General features: G+C 35.8%; 1 protein-coding gene across 1 annotated transcript in view; it reads left to right on the top strand.

Annotated features, from left to right (window-relative positions):
* ME1 (malic enzyme 1) overlaps positions 1 to 23,443 on the top strand; it is a 194,634-nt gene that overhangs the window by 17,470 nt on the left and 153,721 nt on the right. The window contains exons 2-3 of the mRNA XM_066254140.1: positions 9,494 to 9,627; positions 13,857 to 14,006. Coding sequence (XP_066110237.1) covers positions 9,494 to 9,627; positions 13,857 to 14,006 — 284 coding nt within the window. The remainder of the gene's footprint in view (positions 1 to 9,493; positions 9,628 to 13,856; positions 14,007 to 23,443) is intronic.

Genomic DNA, 23,443 nt, shown 5'->3' with positions numbered 1-23,443 from the left:
TAAACATTAAATGTGTGATATTGTAAGATATAGTCCTCTTTAAATAATATGGCAATATATTTAAATATAGGCATTTAAAGCAACATTTTATTTTTATTTTATTTATTTATTTATTTTTTAAAATTCATTTTAGAAAGGAGAGAAAGATGGGGAGAGAGAAGGGGGGGAGGAGCAGGAAGCATCAACTCCCATATGTGCCTTGACCAGGCAAGCCCAGGGTTTTGAACCGGCAACCTCAGCATTTCCAGGTCGATGCTTTATCCACTGCGCCACCACAGGTCAGGCTTATTTTTGAAAGAGATCAATAGGAAAGTCATCAACATGATTAGCCTATGTGCCTGCTCATGCTATAAAGCAGCCTTATTTTGGGTCTAAAACTACTGTACTTACTAAAACTACTGTGTTAAGAAAATGTCTACTTGTGAGTCAAACTTACAGCTAAATACAAATAGTGTGCCTTTTAGACCTTTTATATTACCATGAATACATGTTTGCAGGTGAAGTATGCATGAGTATTTAAAGCATATGATTATTGCAAAATAATATACCAAATATATGCCAAAAATGTACCGAATAGCCACGTACAACAAAGATCTGGTCCAAAATGTCACTAGTGCTGAATTTGAGAAACCCTGATTTAGATGAAGGCGTTTTTAAAAATCCCCACAAAATCTAGTACTTATGCTAAGTAGATATGTCTTATTGTCAAACCAAGTTGATCTTGAATACATGCTTTGAAGTCATATTAAAAAGCTGTTTGTAGTAGATTAATTTAATTAAGTTATTTTCTAATATATGTGTGGAAAGCACAGTTATTTGACAGTTCACATCATGAGCACTCTTGTACATCTGCACATATAAAAATATCTTAGTTTGCAATTTGAATTTGATGGGTTGTTTACTCAAAATTAGAACTACGCAAAGTTGAACCACATGAAACTGAGAAGTTTTTTTTGATTCAGGTATTTGTTCAACCATTTGTTGATTTAAACTTTATTGAGGCACTCCTCTGTCCTGACATTGTACGGGGGGCTGGCTTACAAATATGAAGAGCATAGTGCCTGTCCTCCAGAAACACCTGGAACCTCCTGGTAAAACAGGGATAAGCAGAAACAAGGTATGGAAGATAATAAGCACATGATATTGTGGGAACACATTGGAGGACACCTCACTAATCCTGATAGAAGAAGGAAAAGCCTTCTTGAAGGAGATCATCATTCAGGAAAAGGCAAAGGACATTGACAAATTCATGTTTAATTTAGTTGGTAATTAAATGTGTTGAATTGCTTCTAATTTTCATACTCTGTAGATCCTTCTGTTAGTTCAAGGAATTAAGAAGTCAAATGACTGTACAATAGACAATTATCTTTAATCCTGATCTTTCTGTTTTATTATATGAGTAATCATTATACATACTATCTTAGGCATATTTAGAGGATTTTGTTCAGAACACATATATGATTTTCTGGAATAGTATAAATGTGCATATGATTACTGGAGTCTCTACTGACAGCCAGTATTACTCATTTGTTTTAGATTATTCTTATAAATTTCAATCCAGGATCTGAGATTTGGCTTTTTTTATCATTTTTATGCATTTATAGTTTAAATAATTTACTAAGAATGACCAGTCTACCTACTTAACAAGTACTTTTCATTCTTGTTTGATGACTGTGACATTTGTCTTAAAAATTCTTTGGGGATACTAGCACTCCATCTTGCTGAAGGGATTTTGAAACTTTTTTTTTGTGAGAGGAGGGGAGATAGTGAAGCAGACTCCTGCATATGCCCAGACCAAGAGCCCCATCTAGGTCCAATGCTTGAGTACTGAGCTATTTTTAGTGCATGAGACTGACACATTCAGACCAACCCAGCTATCCTCAGTGCCTGGGTCCATGCTCAGTCCAATCTAGCTATTAGCTGTGGGAGGGCAAGAGGGAGAGAAGGGGAGGGGGATTCGGGAAGAAGCAGATGGTTGCTTTTCCTGTGTGCCCTGACCAGGAATCAAACCAAGAACATCCATATGCCTGGCCTGGCTGACGCTGTATCCACTGAGCCACTGATCAGAGCCTTGAAATGTTTTAATTTTAATTTTTAATTTTATTTATTTTTTCTTAAGTGAGAGGTAGGGAGAGAGAGACACAGACTCCTGCATGTGCCCCAACCAGGGTTCACATGGCAAGCCCTCTACTGGGCAGTGTTCTGTCCATCTGGGGCCGCTGCTCTGTTTCTCAGCAGCTGAGCTATTTTAGTGCCTGAGCAAGGCCATGGTGCCATCCTTAGTGCCCGAGGCCAACTTGCTCAAACCATTCACGCTATGGCTGTGGGTGTGGGAATGGGAGAGAGAGAGAGAGAGAGAGAGAGAGGAAAAGAGACAGAGAGAGAGAGAGAAAGTAGTGGGAGAGGAACAGGTGGAGAAGCAGATAAGTTGCTTTTTCTGTGTGCCCTGACTGGGAATTGAACCTGGGACTTCCAACGCTCTACCACTGAGCCAAAAGGCCAGGGCCACCTTGAAGCCTTGTTAATGATTTTAAGAGTTATGTTTGGGAAATATAGTTTTGACATTGAAGGTTAACAGTTTCTCAGGCTTGTAAGCAATCTGTAGAGATCAGCATTCTGACTTTTAAGTGTGAAACACTTTAGTTAAACCTCTCATCTTTTAAAAATATATTTGCTCTCTTAGGTAGAGGTTCCCTTTCTTTTTTAAAATTAGGCAACATGTCACAAGCTACAAAATAGTTATACTGGTTTATATCCTGTAATAAATACCTATATAAAATAATTATGGAGCGTTATAAAGATTTGCTATTTTGCTATGAATTTTAGGATATCTGGGCCCAATTATATTTTAGATATATTTTTATAATCATTACTTATAATAGTTCAAATTACTTTATATCACTTGAATAAAAATTAAATGCTGTGTAATGAAAACAAATGGTTTTTATTATAGAAACTATTGTTTATATATTATTGGTTTTGAATAATACTTTTCTGCCTCTTAAAGGAGTCTGTCACCAGGGAATTTGATTGAACAGCTGAATGCATTCAAAATAATAATTTTATTTCATTATTTTTCTCATTTTCTTTTGTATTTTTCTGAAGTAAGAAGCGGGGAGTCAGAGAGACAGACTGCTGCATGTGCCTGACTGGGATCTACCTGGCATGCCCACTAGGAGGCGATGCTCTGCCCATCTGGGGCTCTTGCTTCATTGCAATGGAATCATTCTAGTGCTTAAGGTGGGGGGCACGGAGCCATCCTCAGTGCCCGGGCCAACTTTGCTCCAATGGAGCCTCGGTTGCGGGAGGGGAAGAGAGAGATAGAAAGTAGAAGAGGAAGAGTGGAGAAGCAGATAGATGCTTCTCCTGTGTGCCCTGGCCAGGATTCAAACCCGGGACTTCTACACACCAGGCCGATGCTCTCCCACTGAGCCAACTGGCCAGTTGTTATTATATATGGCTATATCGTTATTTTCTGACACAAACTTTACCGTGGAAATACTTATTCATTCTGGCTGATCTTATTTTGAAGAAATGAGGTTGCCTACCACCAGGAAAATTCTAACAGTTATTATCTTGTTGTCAATTAGAATTTAAAAATCAATTTCAAAGAACAATTTTTAGCACTCGGAGAATTGTTAAGAAGAAACCCGTTAGTCAAATGTATCCAGGACAAATTAGTATCACTTCTCTTTCTGTAGATATAAACTATGTACATACACTATGCTTATACATTTGAAAAGACTGAGCCTGACCTGTTGTGGTGGCACAGTGGATAAAGTGTCAATCTAGAATGCTGAGATCTCCAGTTTGAATCCCTGGGCTTGCTTGGTCAAGACACATATGGGAAGCAACTACTATGAGTAGATGCTTCTCACTTCTCCCCCTTCTTTCTCTTTCTTCCTCGCTTTCTCTCCCGTCTCAAAAAATCAACAAATAAAATCTGAAAAAAAAGAAAAAGAAAATACTATGGTATTTATTTCAATTTGATCTCTTTATTTGAGAATGATAAATTATAAAAACACAAAGTCCCCTTTCTTTGTACTCTTAACGAATATTTCCCCCAAAAATTACTATTAAAATTAATTTGATAACCATTTGATGTGAAAAAAAACCTTTCAGAACTGATGCGCCGTTATGATTTCACTTATATGTGGAATCTAAAGAACAAAACAAAACAAAAAACGAAACAGAAACACACTCATAGATACAGAGACTGATGGCTGCCAGAGGTTGGGGGGTTGAGGGAATGGGTGAAAAAAATGAAGGGATTGAGAAGTACAGATTGGTAGTTACAAGATAGTCACAGATGTAAAGTCGAGCACAGGGAATAGAGTCAATATTTCTGTAATAACTATGTATGGTGCCAGGTCAGAACTAGAATTACTGGGGAATCAAATTGTAAATTATATAATTGTTTAACCACTGTGCTATTGTACACCTGAAACTAATATAAAATAATAATGAATGTCAACTGTAATGGAAAAATAAAATAAAATAATACAGATGGGCATGTTATCTGTATGTTACATTTATCAAATCTATCTGTATTCAATTCAAATCATAAATTATGAAAAAATTAATAAGGAGTTCAAAGACAATAAAATTAGGTTTAAAAAGAATATTTTAAAATTTGGAATATGAAATATATCAGTAATTTACTAAGCAAAATTTTAGTCATTTTAATTGTATTCATTTCAAGTAAGGAGAAAATTTAGCTGCTAGATTGACTTTTTATAGAGCATAATAACATTGAGTACAGTGAAATTCTTTTTGTCATAGAATTCTATTAGATTCACAATGTACAATGTTGTCTAACCAGCACCACACATCAAGAACAGTTCCTTTACCTCAAAAATATTCTGTTGTGTTACCCCTTTGTAGACAGCTCTTCTCTCTATTCCCAGACTCTGAGAACTATTGATTATAATTTTGTCTTTGCCAGAATGTCAAATAAATGGAATCAGATAGTATGTAGTTTTTTAATCTGGCTTTTTTCACTTAGCATGATGCATTTGAAGTTCATCTGTTTCATGTTTTAGTAACTCGTTTCCTTTTACTGTTGAGTAATAGTCTAGTGCAGGGGTCCTCAAACTTTTTACACAGGGGGCCAATTCACTGTCCCTCAGACCGTTGGAGGGCCAGACTATAAAAAAAATGAACAAATCCCTATGCACACTGCACATATCTTATTTTATTTAAAGTAAAAAAACAAAATGGGAACAAATACAATATTTAAAATAAAGAACAAGTAAATTTAAATCAACAAACTGACCAGTATTTCAATGGGAACTATGGGCCTGCTTTTGGCTAATGAGATGGTCAATGTGCTCCTCTCACTGACCACCAATGAAAGAGGTGCCCCTTCAGGAAGTGCTGCAGGGCTGGGTAAATGGCCTCAGGGGGCCGCATGCGGCCTGCGGGCTGTAGTTTGGGGACCCCTGGTGAAGTGTATGGATGTAGCTTAGTTGTTTCAGGTACTTTGCAATTATTACTTTCCACTTACCTTTCTAGTTTTTTTTTTTGACCTTCCATATTCACTTCTGCCTTGTTTTCTCCAAAACATATAATACCAATTGTATAGTTATAGCAAATCATTAATAATTAGTTAATGCAACACATTTTTGTTGCTTGCCTACAAAGTGGCAAATATTATTCTAGATATTAGGGATTCAACAGCTGAACAAGACATATGAACATCTCTGCCCTATAATGACTATAGCTTCGACATTAAAATGAATAAATTCTGTTATTTAAATGAATTATCATGTATAGATTACTCATCCTCAAGAGTTTCTGTCTTACATAATATTTTCCTTTTTTGCCATTCAGCCTAATTAGTTTAAATCATTACCCAGGGAAAAAAAGGCAAATTGCTAAAGTTCATTGGAAACATTAAAGATGGTTAGTGTAGAATACTGAATATATTCTGTCTTTAATGGTCATAATTTCTGATAAATTAGTCAAGATAAAACTAGTTTCTCAGTTATATTTGCTCCATACAAACATAGTTTCTAATATAAGTCTCTTGTTATGCCAGGAATTTTGTTTCATTTCTGCTTGATAGTCTCAGTTTCCTCAAGAAGATATGCGGAATTAACTAGTCAAGTCCAGAAGAATAGTTGTCTTGTTTCTTCCTTCAGCAGTGAAATGGCATACAATTCTGCTGTTTAAAAATCTAGTCCAAAAGCTTTTTTTAGGAGGAGGAAAGTAAAAGGAAGATAGAAAAGAAGAAAATCCAGAGTTGAACTGAGGGTATATGAGAATGCTTTTAGGAAATTAGAATTTATATATAGGTGGTCTGGAAACCCAATATGTGTATAGATGTCTAAGCTTTTCAACTACATTAAAGACTCAGTAGAAATCAAATGAAAGGTAGAAACTGCATGTATGCTTTGGATACACTGTTAGGCCCTGCAGGATAACCCTAAACTAAAAATTCTTTGAACACTTGTATATTACATCAACTTTTTTAAAAAAAGAATGTATAAAGCTAAACATTTTATTGTAAAGTTTTAGACATACTGGTTTGTTTATAAATTTCTACAAAATATATCTCTGAATGCTTCAGTTAATAAGAAAAAATGAAATATAGAGCCAGGATTTTTAAATTGTTCAAAATTCCATTTATTGTTTCTGTGAGTACATTTTGGGGAGCTGCTAAGTGGTAGGAATCACATTCACATGTCATTCTTAAAAAGCATGGTGAAATCATGCATATATATATAAAATATTTTTATATTTTCAGGGACTTTTAGGATTTTAGTTCTTCATTGATTTTTAAAAATTTATAAAGTGTAGTAATAGAATATGAATCTAGCCATAGGAATTTAACTTGTCCTAGTTCCCCTGATTTCTGTGTCCTAGATTTTTTTTTTTAGAGTTGAATTGCCACTTAAACTATGTCTTGCAAAATTTAGCTAACAGTGTATGGGAATTTGTAGTTGCTACACATTGAAAGATGTCCAATAGCATTATCATTTACAGGGCAAAGGATATGGAGACCTGTTAGATTAAGAAATTAGTTTTATACCAGACATTGGAAAATTTATGTAGAAAGACAGGCTGACTATACCAATAAATGATAGTTAAGTGCCGTTATTAAGTGAATGAAGGAACATTTGTTAGTACTTCAGATAACAAGCCTTAATTCTCAGAATGTTAATATTTTGATTATTATTTTTGCAGGCACGTTTTCAAGGCATAACATTCGGAAGTTTACTGCTTCAAATATATTCATGTACTTTTGAGACTAACTTTACCGTAGCTTTTTCCCCCAATTTTTAATTTCAAGTTTGAGAAAAATTTATTGAGTTTTCCTTTGTTTCTTTTTCAAATATATCACTGTACATAATTCTGTTTCATTTCAGGAGTTATTTCATGACATTTTGCTTTAAATCATCAGTCTTCTCAATTAAATCTTTAACAATTGAAGTATGCCTTCCATTTTATAGTTATTTTTTCATGCAAATACCCCTTTTTGGTTGCTTTAAATTTTAAATATAATTTTTCCAGAATTAACATGCTAATCAGTTTTTAAAATTTTAATGTATGTCTCTAAAATTAAATATTTTGCTTTTATTATTTATGCAGTATACCATTAAAATCTAATTATGTCAGGTACTATTCTAAGCACTAAGAATAAAACAGTGAAAAAAAAAAAGACAAATCCTCCGATCCCATGGCATTTGAGTTCTAGCATGGGAGCACAGGCGACAAATGAAAAAGAAAATGGCATGTGAAAGGTTCCAGCGGCACCACAGTGATCTCTGGTGTGTGCTGGAACTGACTAGCTGCAGTGGTCTGCTTCTCCAGGCACACAAGAGAGGGTGACTGGGCAGGCATAACTAGACACACTGCATTATCCTCTAGGAAAAGGACCATCTTGCTGCTGTCTACACATATTACAGCCCCAGAGGACCCCTGACTGAGCAGGTAACAGTGAGGTCTTTGCAGTCATGAGAGTGGCAGCTAGTGAAGAAAAGCATCTGGTAACTGGACACCAGCTGTGCTGATTGCACTTGTAGACCTTTGGAGAAGTCAATAGGAGCTACTTGTCCCAGCTAGCTTTTACTCCTACAGGCAACTTAGAGAACTCCACCCGGAGTCAGAGGTCTTTTAGTGAACAAATCTATTTGACTTTCCTCAGTCTGCCCCCAGGAGTCTAAGCATAAGACTTTCCATCAATGACATGAATTAATGGGCCTATCTTTATGTAAAAAGATAAAATAGAAGAAATAGAGAGTTGTTCATTAATTGACCTCCTTCACCTACTTCCTGAGGTTGGACATGTTCATTTCTCAGGATCTGTCAAACCCTGGGATGAATCGAATTGACTTTCCTTTTCCCAGAGTAATAACTTTCCAAAGACTCGGGAGTCATTATTTTGCCATTGTAAGAAACTGTCAGGTACAGAGGAAGATGACGGTAGAATTACCCACTGCAAAGTTAGTGAACACGTTCCTAGTCATCCATGCTGTGTAAGAAACATCAGCAGTTACAGTGAGTGAACCTGACCATCATCATGGTGGTGCCCTTTCGCCAGACGCATTGCCCTAGCAGTCACAGCCTAGTTAGAGAGGCCTCTGGGCTTCAGAATCCCCAGGGAGACCTATTTTTGGGGGGACCTCTTTCTAGAGGGAGTTACTCATTTCCATCTTCCTGATTAGTGACTACTGGGGTTTCTCCCGCTGTTACTATCCCTTGTGCTATATCCCAGCAGATCTCTTAGGTCCGTTCTGGGTATTTGCATCAACCTATCAGTTCGATTTTGTTTGTTTTCAAGCCTGATACTATTGTTTTGTCCAGTCGATGTTCATGTAAATATGTAGATAACATACCATAAGTATAATAATAAGGTTCTAATGGATAGTCTGGGAAGGCTTTAGAGGAGAAAGAACATTTGAGGTCAGGTCTGAAGGGCAGAGAAGCAGGGAAGAAAGACATTCTTGGCCATGGTGTCATGAAAGAATAAAAGGGTTTCAGATGTGTTCAGACAATGGTGAGAAGTTTTGTGTGTTTCGGAGTGTGTAAGAATAGTAGGAGATAACTTGGAAAAGGAATGTTGGAACAGGTGCCTCAATCTGATATAAGGCATTGCCTGACCTCTTTTATAGGAAGAAACACAGGGGGTCATAATTTTAAAACCTCTTATAATGAGTCCTCTTCATTTTCATATTTAATGACATTAGTAATGACATTTATATCTATCATTTGCATGTCTTCAAATAATTTTCTCCAATTCATTACCTGATTTCATCTTGACAATACATGAGTGATACAGATCTGAAAATATTATAGTATTCTAATATTTAAAGTTGAAGAAACTGAGGTATTGAGGGATACATGATCTACTCAGTCAAATGGTTATGTTAAAAGCATTGCCAGATCTTCTGAGTCTTAATCCCACATACTCGTTGGATAGTATTTGTGTAAATACATGATTTTTGTGTTTTTTCCTCCCTCAAATTATTAATTTTTCTTTTCTCCATAGGAGTTGGCTTTTACCCTGGAAGAGAGACAACAATTGAATATTCATGGATTGTTGCCACCTTGCTTCATCAGTCAGGATATCCAGCTCCTTAGAGTGATTAAAAGTTTTGAGCGTCTGAACTCTGACTTTGACAGGTAACACATTCCTGAAGGTGACTTTTATTTCTCTTAGGCAGTTGTTTATTTTTTATTAAATGAGAAAGTTAAACTGTTTAGTGACTTAGAAAGAATATTTAACTTTGAGGAGAATTTTGCCTGTAAATACAGTGACTTTTTAAATTTACCCTCTGTAAAAACATTTGAATAAGATAAAATTCAAAAGTAGTCTCAGAGAGACTACTTTTCTCTAGTGATGAATTGTTGCTATAAAGGTGAATTATCAGGAAATGCCATCCTACATAGAGCAAAACAGGTTAGAGTGGCTTTTAGTCAAACTGTAAGTTGGAACATTTTAGTTGAAAGTATACTTTTTCTACTTCCAAACCTGGGTCTAACTCTATTGCAAATTTAGGTCACTGACTGTGTTTAGAATTCAGTTTCCATGTTTGCACACAGATAAAGGTAACATTGTTCCCGTCCTTTGTAAGGAGATAGCCCTGGGTTGACATTCTGGCTGTATCTCACCAGCAGTGGGGCCAGGAGCAAGCCACTACTGCTGCTGTCATGACCACGCTATGCCTTGTCCTCTTCTTTGATTCTTCTGTTTCTTACTGAGGTACTCTCTCTCTCTACACCTCAGCCTTTTCCTTTATGGGTTGAAGAGAATAATAGTTATTTCAAAATAGTGTTGCAAAGTTTAGAAGAGATAGCTAACAATACCCAGTAGATATTTGTGTTAGGGATTTTTTAGGGGTCATTGAAGGAACAAAATTCTCTCTCTCTCTCTCTCTGTCTGTGCATGTGTGCGCGCGCGCGCGCACACACACACACACACACACACACACACACACTGCATCCCACATCCTACTTGATGGAGATAAATATTTATTTTAAGGAATTGGCTCACATGATTGCAGAGGCTAGGTAAGTCCTAAATCCGTAGGTAGACTGGCAGGCTGGAGAACAGGAAAAGACTTGCAGTTTGAGCCTAAAGACAGAAGGCTGGCAGAATTCCTTTTTGCTAAAGAGAATAATAATAATGATAATAGTGGACTAGCAGTCCAAATTCCCATTGGTACGCAGGATCAATCTTCTTTGCCCGTTGATTCAGAGGCACACGGTATCCAAAGTGGTTAGTGGCTGTCTTAACTTCCATTTCAATGGAATCATTGTCTCGTGGTGGAAACATTCCTCCCGATGGAACTAAGATGTATTGGCCAGCAGAGCATAAGGTCACAGAGACAGGAAGCAGAAATTTTGCCAGCAGGTCACTGGGGATAATAGTGAGTGATGCCATTTCAGTTTTTACCCCCTTGGTTCCTGGACCTGTGAATACTGAGTATGAGAAATAACATTATATTAAACACTGATTTAAACAATCCTAGATAACCTTGCCCCAGCTTTACAAGGTATTACCACCTAGTTGGTAACGTAATTGAGTCCTCAGAAGGCCATTCTACCTATCTATCAAGCCAGCTGCTTCCCGATGTTGGGGAAACATGGTAAGACCAGTCAATTTCATGAATATGGGCCCATTGCTTTAAAGTAAGTCCCTTGATCAGAAACAATATCTTGTAGAATACCATAATGGTGGATGAGGCATTCAGCCTATAAGTCCCCAGATGGTAGTTTTGGCTGAAGCACTGTGTGCAGGAAGGCAAATCCGTAACAGTAAGGTGTCAGTTTCAGTAAGAGCAGTGCTGCCCCTTCCATGATGGAAGCAATTCAGTGTAGTCAACTTGCCATTGAATAGCTTGCTGATCACCCCGTGGAATGGTACCACGTCAGGCACGCAGTGTTGGTCTCTGGCAGACTGGGCACTCAGCAATGTCTAAAGCCAGGCTAGCCTTAGTGACTGGACATCCATATTACTGAGCCTGTGATAGCCTTCTTTCCATCATGGCCACTTTTTAAAAGAGCCCATGGGTGATGTCAGGGGAAGCTGGGGAAAGAGGCTGACTCAGTGTGTCCAATTGTGAATTTTTGCTGCTGCTTAAACTTCTTCACAGCCCCTTTCACGTGTTTTTAAGTTCTTCCTTCAGCTTCTTATATTTTTACTTAATATTCTTTTCCTGAGCCAGTTTATCAGCTATCTCCTAAGAGCAGGTGACTTTCATATTTTTAGCATGGGCCATTCTTCAAATAGACATGGGACATCAACTCAGTGTCAGATGCTTTTAGATATAGGGATTATTGACCATGATCTCTGCCCTCACTTAGGTAAATTATTTAAAAAAAAATATTTTAAAACACAGAATCATTGTGCTCTCTTTGGCAGCACATACACTATAAACGCAAAATTATTTAATATGCTAGAAAGTGACAAGTGCTAATAAAAAAGCAAAGGTAGAATTGGGTAAAAAGGACTGAGAATGCAGGGAGTTGGTATGGTCAGTTTATATTGTTAAATTAGGTGATCAGGATAGACTTCATTGAGAAAGTGATTTAGGAGCAGGGGATAAAGGTAGTGAGGCAGTTAGCCATGAAGAAATCTGAGAAACACTGGTGTCTTTTGGCTGATATGGTCAAGGATCAGCAGGGAGACCTGTGTCTGGAATAGAGTGAATGGGGCAAAGATTGGTAGAGGAAGTGATCAAGGTAATAAGGGACAGATTATGTATTTGACAGCCTTTAAAGGACTTTTGCTGTTATTCTGAGTGAAAAGGGGAGCCGTTCAAGGTTTTGAACAGAAAACCAACATGATCTGAACTATATTTCAAGAAGACTGATGGCACTGTTGATAATAGAATGTAGGCTGGAAGAATATTCAGGAGATTATTACAATAATCTAAGCACGAGATGATGGTGATTTAGATCCAGAGTGGTAGCAATGAAGGTGTTTATATTTTGGATATATGTTGAGAGTAAGGCCAAAATAATTTCCTAATATATTAAAATGAGTGATAAAGAACTTCAGAGAAGAATAGAAAACAGCAAAAAGAAATGGGAAAGAAATTTCAAAGAAACAGAAAACCAGTGAGATAGAAGGAAAACCAAGAGAATATGATGACCTGGAAATTGAGTATTGAGCGTTCATTGACCGCTGGGGAATGCCACTTGCATTTTATGTTCTAATAAGTAAAATAAGATAAAGTCTGAAAATTGATCATTGATTTAGAAATGATGACTTACCCATTGCTATATCAATTTTAGCATGTCTAAAAGTTATCTTTTTCCCGATTGTTAGTTTTTGAATTTGGCATAAACCATTCATTTGTCAAGCATTAAAATCTTATATTTCTTACACCAAAAGCTGTGCATTTTCAACTATTTCAGGGAATGAAAATCAATCCCACAAGGCTGGCAAGATTATTAAATGCAATTTTTAAATATTCTTTTAAGTTGTACCAAACAGTTTGAGTTTTATTGTATAAACCAGTGGTAGTCAACCTGGTCCCTACCGCCCACTAGTGGGCGTTCCAGCTTTCATGGTGGGCAGTAGCGAAGCAACCAAAGTATAAATAAAAAGATAGATTTAACTATAGTAAGTTGTTTCATAAAGATTTATTCTGCCAAACAGCGAAAATCCAACATAAAGTACTTGGTAAGTAATTATTATTATATGCTTTAACTTGCTGTAACTCTGCTTTATAAATTTTATAAAGTTACTTCCCTACTTTATAAATCACCATTACTGTGGAACCTGTGGGCGGTTAGAAAATTTTACTACTAACAGAGATACAAAAGTGGGCGATAGGTATAAAAAGGATAACTACCCCTGGTATAAACCATTGAAGGTTACAGGCAACGTGATAAGGTTGATGTTTAGAAAGATAAGTCTGGGTCAAAAATGCTTCCAGAAAAAGGCCATTTGATACAAATAATAAGACAAGTCCCTTCAATTTGCCTATGAAAGTAAAGATTGATGATATATTCCTTACTCATTTTTTATTTATAATTTCCCTTGGTTATTCAGAACTGGAAGTTAAAGGGTGAAGTCTTTGTATTTATTAAGTTAATGCTATATATGCAGTGTTATTTTCATCTGACTTTCATTTCAAAATAGGGATAAAATTGTTTCAAAAATGGAATAAAACTGTGCTATTTTAGCAGTTATTTCAGTGTTTGAATGATACTATCTCAGGTTTATGATTCTTCAGTTTTTGAGGTATTTAAGAGTATTTTTAAAGTCTTTTTTGGGCAGGCGTTTTCTACGTGACCTAAAAAATATTTCATACTTTGTTGAAAAATGTTTAATTAGAGATCTAAGCAGCTATTTCATGATTTTGTTGGAATGTAGAACTCATTTTGTTGAATTTCCACAGGCATCTTCTGTTAATGGATCTTCAAGATAGAAATGAGAAGCTCTTTTATAGAGTGCTAATGTCTGACATCGAGAAATTCATGCCTATTGTTTACACCCCGACTGTGGGTCTGGCTTGCCAGCAATATAGTTTAGCTTTTCGGAAGCCAAGGTATGTCAACTTTTATTTTAAATACAAATTGTGTCATAATTTATTTTCTTGTAAAGTTTTTGCAATAAAATATTGAATGGAAGTGAAGTTTTGAAAATCTGTATCTAAATCAAACTTTAAAAGAATGTTAAGAAAAAACCATTACAAGTATAGTATTTTCCTTCTAGATATAAGATAAGGGGAGAGTATTTCTAAACCAATTTAGGTTTTTCTTTACAGACAATAAATAAACTCATTTTTTATTTGGAAGGAAATAATTGTTCATAATTAAACTTTCCTTTGAGATGTCAATTACCACTATTATGTACACATTTTTACTAGTTAAAGCAGGGACTCCACATTTTTCTGAAAAAAAGAGTATTATATTCTAAATTAAGAGTTGACATTAAAATAGCTGTTTTGTTGATTTTCCTTAAGTGAAATAGTTGTCACCTTTAAAGATAAACACAACTTTTGTAAATCCATAGTTTTACTTTATTCAATATCTTACTTTAAATACTTTTGAAGCAAGGAACAGTTGAAGTAAGTAAATGTCAATACTTTTAATATCAGCAATAGCAAAAGCTCAAGTTGAATATATTTGTGATACATATAATTCTGATTTTGAAAATAAAAAAAATGTTTATAAGTTTATAGCACAAACATAAGGCCTATTGAAAATATTGTCATTGAAAGGAATATTTCAGAGGTAATATCTGAAAGTTGGATTGTATATGTGCATTTTATATAGATCTATGGATGAAGTGGCATTTAGCATTCTTATGCCATATTACCCTTTGTATAAAAATAATTATTTATATCATATATAAAGGGAAGAGGTAGTCAGTTAATTACATTAATAGCACATATTTATTGCCTATGTAATGGCTATATTAACAGTGAATACATATTTGTGTATGGACAGGAGTTAGAATTTAGCTTGTAAATGTATTGTGAAGGATAATTTCTTTTGGGTATATGAGTATGTTATTTTTTAATACAAATAATGCATGTTTATTAATAAAAAAATGAGAAATACAAATGGAGAAATATTTAAAAAATACCTGATGTCATCATACCCAAAACCCTGATACACACAAATATATAGTTTTCCTTTTAGAAGGGATCATACTATATAAACTGTTACTTACCTTATTGCCTTCTCTGAGTGACATCATAACATCTGTCCATCTCTATATAATTCTACATAAAGAATCTTAATAAAAACATTATTGTATAAAATTTAGCTATTTTAAAATGTAATTTAAGTATAGTTATTGAAATTCTAACTTTTCTATGAGATGCTGAGAAATGCTAACAACTATAAGAAATGTAGAAGAGCTTAGCTCAGAGTATTTGGGTTGAAGTTGACAGAAATATCAATAGCAGGAATTTATCTTTGAGCACTTATACTAGATGATTTTCTAAGGACTTGGGATATATAGGTATATGTAAAAATCTAATTAAAAAAGACAGGGAAATAAGAAATAAGTAAATTGTTTAGAATATTTTTAGGGAGTAAGTGTTAAGGAGAAAGAAAGTAGAGCAGGGAAGGGGGGATCTGGAGTATCAGTTGCTTTCGGAGGCAGTTGAAATTTTAAATATAGAGTAAATAGTGTAGGACTCATTGGAAAGTGATATTGGAGGAGTGAGAGAGGGAGTCATATAGACACAGGAGAAACATGTGCCGGGCAGGAGGAATGGTCAGTGCCAGGGCCCTAAGTGGGAACATGCCTGGAGACCAGGAGCAGCAAGACCAGTGAGGCTGGAGTGGAGTAAGACCCCCCCCCCCGGGGGGTCTTACTTACATCTTAGAGTAAGTAGATGCTATAACAAAATAAGATAAATAAGAACATGTAGTTTCTCTTATGCTGTTTAAAGGAACATTGGCTTTTACTGTTAAGTGGGTAGAAGAATCAGGTAGCCTGGTTAGCAGGCTCTTGCCGTAAATCCAGGGAGAGATCATAGCAGGTCAGATTAGGAGGGTAGCAGTGGAATTAGGAGTAAGAGTTTAGGCTATGGATAAAGAAAAAGAAAGTTACAAAAATATCCTCTTGGATTGGAGACTTCATAGAGCTGTGCTTTTAACATGTACTTTGGAGTAGTTGACTATTTTTACTTGTTTTGCTACTTGTTAAAGTTTTGTTTTGTTTGTTTTTGTTTTTGTTTTTCTGAAGCGAGAAATGGGGAGATAGAGAGAAAGGCTCCTGCATGTGTCCGACCGGGATCCACCTGGCAAGCCTACTAGAGGGGCATGCTCTGCCTGTCTAGGGTGTTGCTCCGTTGCAACCAGAGCCATTCTAGTGCCTGGGCTGACTTTGCTCCAATGGAGCCTTTGCTGTGGGAGGGGAAGAGAGAGATAGAGAGAAAGGAGAGGGGGAAGGGTGGGGAAGCAGATGGGTGCTTCTCCTGTGTACCCTGGCCAGGAATTGAACCCAGGACTTCCAAATGCAGGGTGGACACTCTACTGCTGAGCCAACCTGCCAGGGCCTTGTTATAGTTTTGAATAAATTAAATAAGTTCTTTATGTGCTTCAGTTTCCTCCTTTGTAACATAAAGATAATACTACCACCCATCATCCTTCATCTACATTTTTTTAACATACCAAATACAGAACATTTCCAAAACAAGTCATAATTTTTCCTGATATTTCATTGACTGCATCATCTCTTATTGTACTTTCACAGCTTTGGGGGAAATTCAATCAACAATTAACCAGACAATGAAAGCAAAAATGTTCACAAAAATATTGTCCTTTTCAAATACATCATTTTCTACATGGCGTATTTGATCTCTTAGTGAAGGACTGCAGACACATGCCTTTAGTGGTCAGTTCAGCACTTGTAAATAACAGGGCATAAAAATAAAGCAAATAAGGAAATAGCACAACATTTTCTAAAATTTGCACTAAGAAAAGGAGAATTAGGTGCTTGCAGATCTGCTCAATTTTTTTAAAAATTGTTTTTAATTAAGTGAGAGGCAGGTGGGCAGAGAAGACAGACTTTCACATACACCCTGACTGGGATCCGCCCAACAGACCCCCTAGGAGGTGATGCTCTGCCCATCTGGGGCCTTTGCTCTGTTGCTAAGCAACTGAGCTATTTTAGTGCATGAGGCAAGGCCATGGAGCCAACCTCAGGTTCCGGAGCCAACTTGCTCGAACCAATTATGCCATGGCTTTGCTCAGCTGTGGGTCTCTGCCTCTCATCTACATTTTAAAAATCATAAACTTTGAAAATCAAAACATGAAAGAAATCTGATTTGGGATACAATCTGATCTATTTGAACCCATTTGGTGACAGACCTTGAACTGAATTTATAGTCTTTATCTGACTTAGTATAATTTGTTTTTCTTTAGAAGTATCAATGTATTTGATTACTGAGGGCTTTGTCAGAAATAAATATGATAGATGGATGGATGTATAAATAGATATATACATAGAATCATAGGAGAGGGAGAAGCGGAGGTGGGGCAGGAGGTAGAAGAGCATTTGTGGCAAAATGCTCATAAATGTTCATCTAGGTGGAGGTATTCATTATATTCTTTAAATTTTCCACAATACTTGAAATTTAAGTAAAGGAATGCTTTACTCACAAAAAATTAAAGTTTCTTAAACCATTTCTACATGATCTCTTTATGGCAGTTTTCTGACATGTTGATTTTTTTTTTTTGTATTTTTCTGAAGTGTGTAGAGGGTAGGCAGAGAGACAGACTCCCACATGCTCCTGACTGGGATCCACCTGCCATGCCCACTAGGGAGCAATGCTCTGCCCATCTGGGCCATTGCTCTGTTGCAACCAGAGCCATTCTAGTGCCTGAAGTGGAGGCCATGGAGCCATCCTCAGCACCCAGACCAACCTTGCTCCAGTGGAACCTTGGTTGCAAGAGGGGAACAGAGTAATAAAGAGAAAGGAGAGGGGGAAGGATGGAGAAGCAGATGGTTGCTTATCCTGTGTGCCCTAACCGGAAATTGAACCCAGGCCTTCCACACGCCGGGCTGATGCTCTACAACTGAGCCAACTGGCCAGGGCCTGTCATGTTGATTTTTAATGTGTATATTTTGTTAAACTTTTGATGATTTTGAAGTTGATTAGTAGAATAGTTCTCAAGGCTTCTTCGACAATTATAAAAAGGGAACTTGTTTGAAAATATATTATGTGGCATGAATTTAGACATTGTATTTGATTGGAAAGGAAATGATGATTGTGTTTGAATAATGATGGATTTTTCAGATATCAGTTAGCATATACACTATTTTTTTTAAGCCAAAATTGATAAATTTTTATTAAACCCTTTCTGCTGCAACAGCAGATATTCTAAGATATTCAGAAAATGGACGGGAGGATTATACTGATTGTATTTATTGTGGATTTGGTGGTAACAATTAAACATAATAAGTGAAAGTTAGAAATATTAAGTACTGAGTATAATACAATTGCACATAGGTATATCTTTATACTTTTTTTTTTTTAGAGAGAGAGAAAGAGAGAGAGAGAGGGACAGACAGGAAGGGAGATGAGAATTGTTGCGGCAGCTTAATTGTTCATTGATTGCTTTCTCAAATATGCCTTGACCAGGGGGCTCTAGCTGAGCCAGTGACCCCTTGCTCAAGCCACTGACCTTGGGCTCAAGCCAGAAATCTTGGGCTTTAAGCCACCAACCTTTGGGCTCAAGCCAGTGACTATGGGGTCATGTCTTTGATCCTATGCTCAAACCGGTGACCCCATTCTCAAGCTGATGAGGCCTCACTCAAGCCAGCGACCTTAGGATTTCGAACCTGGTTCCTCTGCATCCCAGGCTGACACTCTGTCCACTGCGCCACCACACCTGGTCAGGCTAGATCTCATACTTTTTAATATATCTTAAAGATATACTTTTCTATGACAGGATATTTATTTTTCATTTTGAATATGGTGTTAAAATTTGGCTAGGTATCGAAAAATAAATTCTTATGTGAATACCTCTACTTCCAATATTTTTTTCCCTAAGCTATGTTGCTAGAGTATACATTTATTGATTTTGTGTGAAAATTTTTTTTTGGCATAGATAATTTGTGTGGCTTTTTCAAGCTGTCATGAATAATTATTTCTTTTAAAATTTTTAATTGGATTTATTAGGGTGACATTGGTTAAATAAAACTATTGTTAACTATTAAAACTATTATTAAGTGTACAATTCTATAATATGTGGTCTGTATATTGTATTGCGTGTTCAACACTCCAAGTCAAGTTTCCTTCCATCACCATCCCCCCTTTGCTCTCTTCTACCTCCCCCCAGCCTCTATTCCCTCTTCTAATCATTATACTGTTGTTTGTGTCTATGAGTTTTTTCTTTGCTTAATCCCTTCACCTTTTTAACCTATTTCCTAACCCGCTTCCCCTGTGACAGTTATGAGTCTGTTCTCGGTATCTATGACTATTTCTACAGTGTGTCCGTAAAGTCATGGTGCGTTTTTGTCCGGTCACAGGAAAGCAATAAAAGATGGTAGAAATGTGAAATCTACACTAAATAAAATGAAAACCCTCCCAGTTTCTGTAGGATGATGTGGCAGCATGTGTGCATGTGCAGATGATGACGTAACGCCGTGTATACAGCGGAGCAGCCCACGGCCATGCCAGTCAAGATGTGGACGGTACAGAGGAAAGTTCAGCGTGTTCTGTGGCTTGTTAAATTCGAATCCGTGACCAAAGTGCAACGTGAATATTGGCGCGTTTATAATGAAGCACCACCACATAGGAATAACATTACTCAGTGGGATAAGCAGTTGAAGGAAACTGGCAGTTTGGTGGAGAAACCCCGTTCTGGTAGGCCATCAGTCAGTGACGAGTCTGTAGAGGCTATATGGGATAGCTACCTAAGGAGCTCTAAAAAATCTGTGTGTGAGCCCACATCGAACTGCACTGAATAGGTATGAAACTGGGAGAGTTTTCCTTTTATTTGGTGCAGATTTCACATTTCTGTCGTCTTTTGTTGCTTTCCTGTGACTGGTCAAAAGTGCACCATGACTTTACGGACACACTGTATTTTGTTTGTTAGCTTATTTTGTTCATTAGATTTCATATATAAGTGAAATCATATGGTACTTGTCTTTCTCTGACTGGCTTATTTCACTTGACATAATACTCTCCAGGTCCATCCATATTGTCACAAAAAGTAAAAAGATTTTTAAAATGGTGTTGATCCCTGGCCGACTAGCTCAATTGGAGCATCATACTGATATCCCAAGGTTGCTAGTTCAATCTCTGACTAGCTCACATACAGGAATCAACTAATGAATGCATAAATAAGTGGAACAACAAATTACTCTCTTTCTCTCTCCCCTTTTCTCTATTTCACCATCTCTTTCTCTCTCTCTCTCTCAAATCAACCAAAAAAATAAAAATAAAAAAGAATGGTGTTGCAGTTGCTTGAATTATCCCCTTCCCACATTCACATAACAGTTTGATTTTTGCAGATCCAGTATTTGCCGGTAGAATAGGCTTATGTCTAATTGTGGCTAATTTGTTGATAGAGGTATAGTTTTTGGAAGCTAGAGACAATTATTTTTGTATTTTTGCAGAATGCTAAGCTTACTGTGTTAATTAAATTACTTGTAGTCTGTGAATCTTTATTTTAAAGAAATTTATTGTTCAAATTAATGATGCAGGTATATATAAAGGACATCAAAAGCAGATTTACATAATTTCTTTGGAAATATTTCTACCTGCTATATTTTACACTGCATTTTTTAGGAATCATCTCTCTCTCTTATCAGTTCTTATTAGGTATATATCATTTTATCATGCCTTTGGCAATTAATCATCTGTCTACCTTTGATATTTCTAATGTTCTATCAAAATACTCTTGGTCTTCTTTTGTTGGCATTTTACTATTCATATACCATTAATCTCAAATAGTTTATAAGCAAGAGAAAGGGATTATATTTTATAAATTATTTCTGTAGTTTGCATCCTTTTTAGGTTTAGTGCCTGGTTAGTGCTGAATTTATATATATATATATATATATATATATATATATATATATATATATATATATATATTGCTACCTCGTAGAAATAGTAACTTAAATTACTGTATTTATCTGCTCATATAGAACACCATAAAGTATTGATAATGTTCTTAGTTTCTCCTACTGTTTAAGCTGTTTAAGGATATTGTTCTAACTAAATTCTCATAATTAGATCTGAGAGAAATTAGACTCACTCCAAGGAATCAGGCTGAGAGGAAATAGAATTCTGATTAAATATAGACAATATGACTTTAAACTCATACTCCTTTCACTGCTCATTTATCTTTTCTTTTTTATAAGTGAGACAGAGAGAGACAGGGACAGACAAACAGGATTGGAGAGAGATGAGAAGCATCAACTCATAGTTGCGGCACCTTAGTTGTTCTCTGATTGCTTTCTCATAAGTGCCTTGACTGGGAGGCTCCAACTGAACCAGTGACCCCCTGCTCAAGCCAGGGACCTTGGGTGCAAGCCAGAGACTGTGGGCTTCAAGCCAGTGACCTTTGAGCTCAAGCCAGCGACCATGGGGTCATGTCTGTAATTCCACACTCAAGCCAGGACCCCACACTCAAGCTGATGAACCTGTGCTCAAGCCAGCGACCTTAGGGTTTTAAACTTGGGTCTTCAGTGTACCAGGCTGATGCTCTATCCACTGTGCCACTTGGTTAGGCTCCCTACTCAGTTTTATACAGTAATTAACTGATATGATTTTGGTAAAAAAGATGAGCAAATACAACAATTTATTGATTACAGTATTTAAAAAAAAGTATTTACAAAGTCTGGTCCAACTAGTACCACTAATTGGTTGGTTTGCTAAAAGTATGGTGAAAAAAGCCTTCAGTGGTCAAATTAATTGGAGAAAAGTTGAACTAATTGAAATCAAACAAGATTGTTTACTGTAAGATTTCATAGAATAATACTTATCTTTGCAAGTTTTTGGAGGCTGGGATTAGATTTATTATAGATAATGTACCTAACACAATTCTTGGCCTATAGTAGTGATTCTCAAGTAGTTGTAACTACAACTGGTATTATAACTCCTAGGTTTCTTGATGACTGAAGGAATGATGATTCCATTCATCATGTTTCAGAATAATAGAATATCTTTGTAAGGAAGACAGGAAGTTCTTTTTGGGAGATGTTGAGTTTAAAATGTCTTTAGGACTTACAAGTAGGGGGTATGTAGTAGGCATTTAAATTGTTGGACCTGGAATTTAGTAGATAGTGTATTTAAAACTCTTAATATTTTAAGTCACATTATATATGCCACATAAATGGTATCTGTTTTGATTTTGACAGTGATGAAGATTAACAACAAGACTAATTGTGAAAAGAATCATTCATTAAGGTTTTCTATTTTTTATTTTTCCTAGACAACTCTTAGGGAAGTGCGTAAAAGGAAACATTAAGATGAAACAAAACAAAATATTAAAAAATTTTTTTCTACATTTATTTTTTATTTGTATACATGTTTCCTTTGGAATTCTAGAAAGAACTTGAAATATGTAGAATATTCATTATTTTAATTGTGAAGACTAAGCTTTCTTTATAGTCCTATGTACAGTTTTATATTAAAACATATACCTAACAATATATACTGCTCTCAAAAATTAAGGGATATTTCAAAATGAATATGAAGCGATAAAAAAAGGATTTGATTTTTTATTAAAGAAGAACATCAGAAAAGCAAACGACAAGTCAAAGAAAGTTGTTTGATTATGCAAATAAGATGCAAAATTAACTTTTATTTAATTTGTGAAAATGCACTATACAAAAAGCTGAAAGTACTGGAGTATCTGCACAGTCCCTGATCCCCTAATTTTTTGAACAGTGTAAAAATGATCATGACCATGATTAGACCATGATGAGAAGTGGAAATTGTTTACCCATACAGAAATGCAGTTTTGCAGAGAAGCAAATTTCAGCCAATGTTGTAGTCTTATAGGGTAAGAGTGCCAGTTTTACTTGATGTTTGGTTTGTGAAATAGCAGTAAGAAAAGAAGCTTAAGAGGAATAAATGTAAAAGAAACCTACCTAATGTTAACACTCCTTTAACCCAAGAACATTCCCATTGTATAGTTATAATAACTATCAAATGAACAGTTAGTAGAATAGAAACTTTCATGTTCTTATTTCATAAATTTTCTTGCTTTGAATCTACTTGATTTTCTTAGACATCATTTGTTTTCATGACACTCTGTATAGTAAAGTGACGAACTTTTTTACAATGAAAAAGGAGGACAAAAATAAATTGGAGAAAACAATATTGTAAATAAAAGAAACATTTTATTCATTGCAACAATAATACACTATAATATAATAAATGCATAATAAAAGCATTTGTAATATTTTATATTGTAATTATGCTTAATGCCTATTAATTTTTAATAATAATTGTAAGAAAAAAGTACTCATTTAGATACAAATACATCACATCACACACAATGG

The sequence above is a fragment of the Saccopteryx bilineata genome, chromosome 1 (assembly GCF_036850765.1).
Source record: "Saccopteryx bilineata isolate mSacBil1 chromosome 1, mSacBil1_pri_phased_curated, whole genome shotgun sequence".
Taxonomy (NCBI): domain Eukaryota; kingdom Metazoa; phylum Chordata; class Mammalia; order Chiroptera; family Emballonuridae; genus Saccopteryx; species Saccopteryx bilineata.
This window is presented reverse-complemented; position numbering and strand designations above follow the sequence as displayed.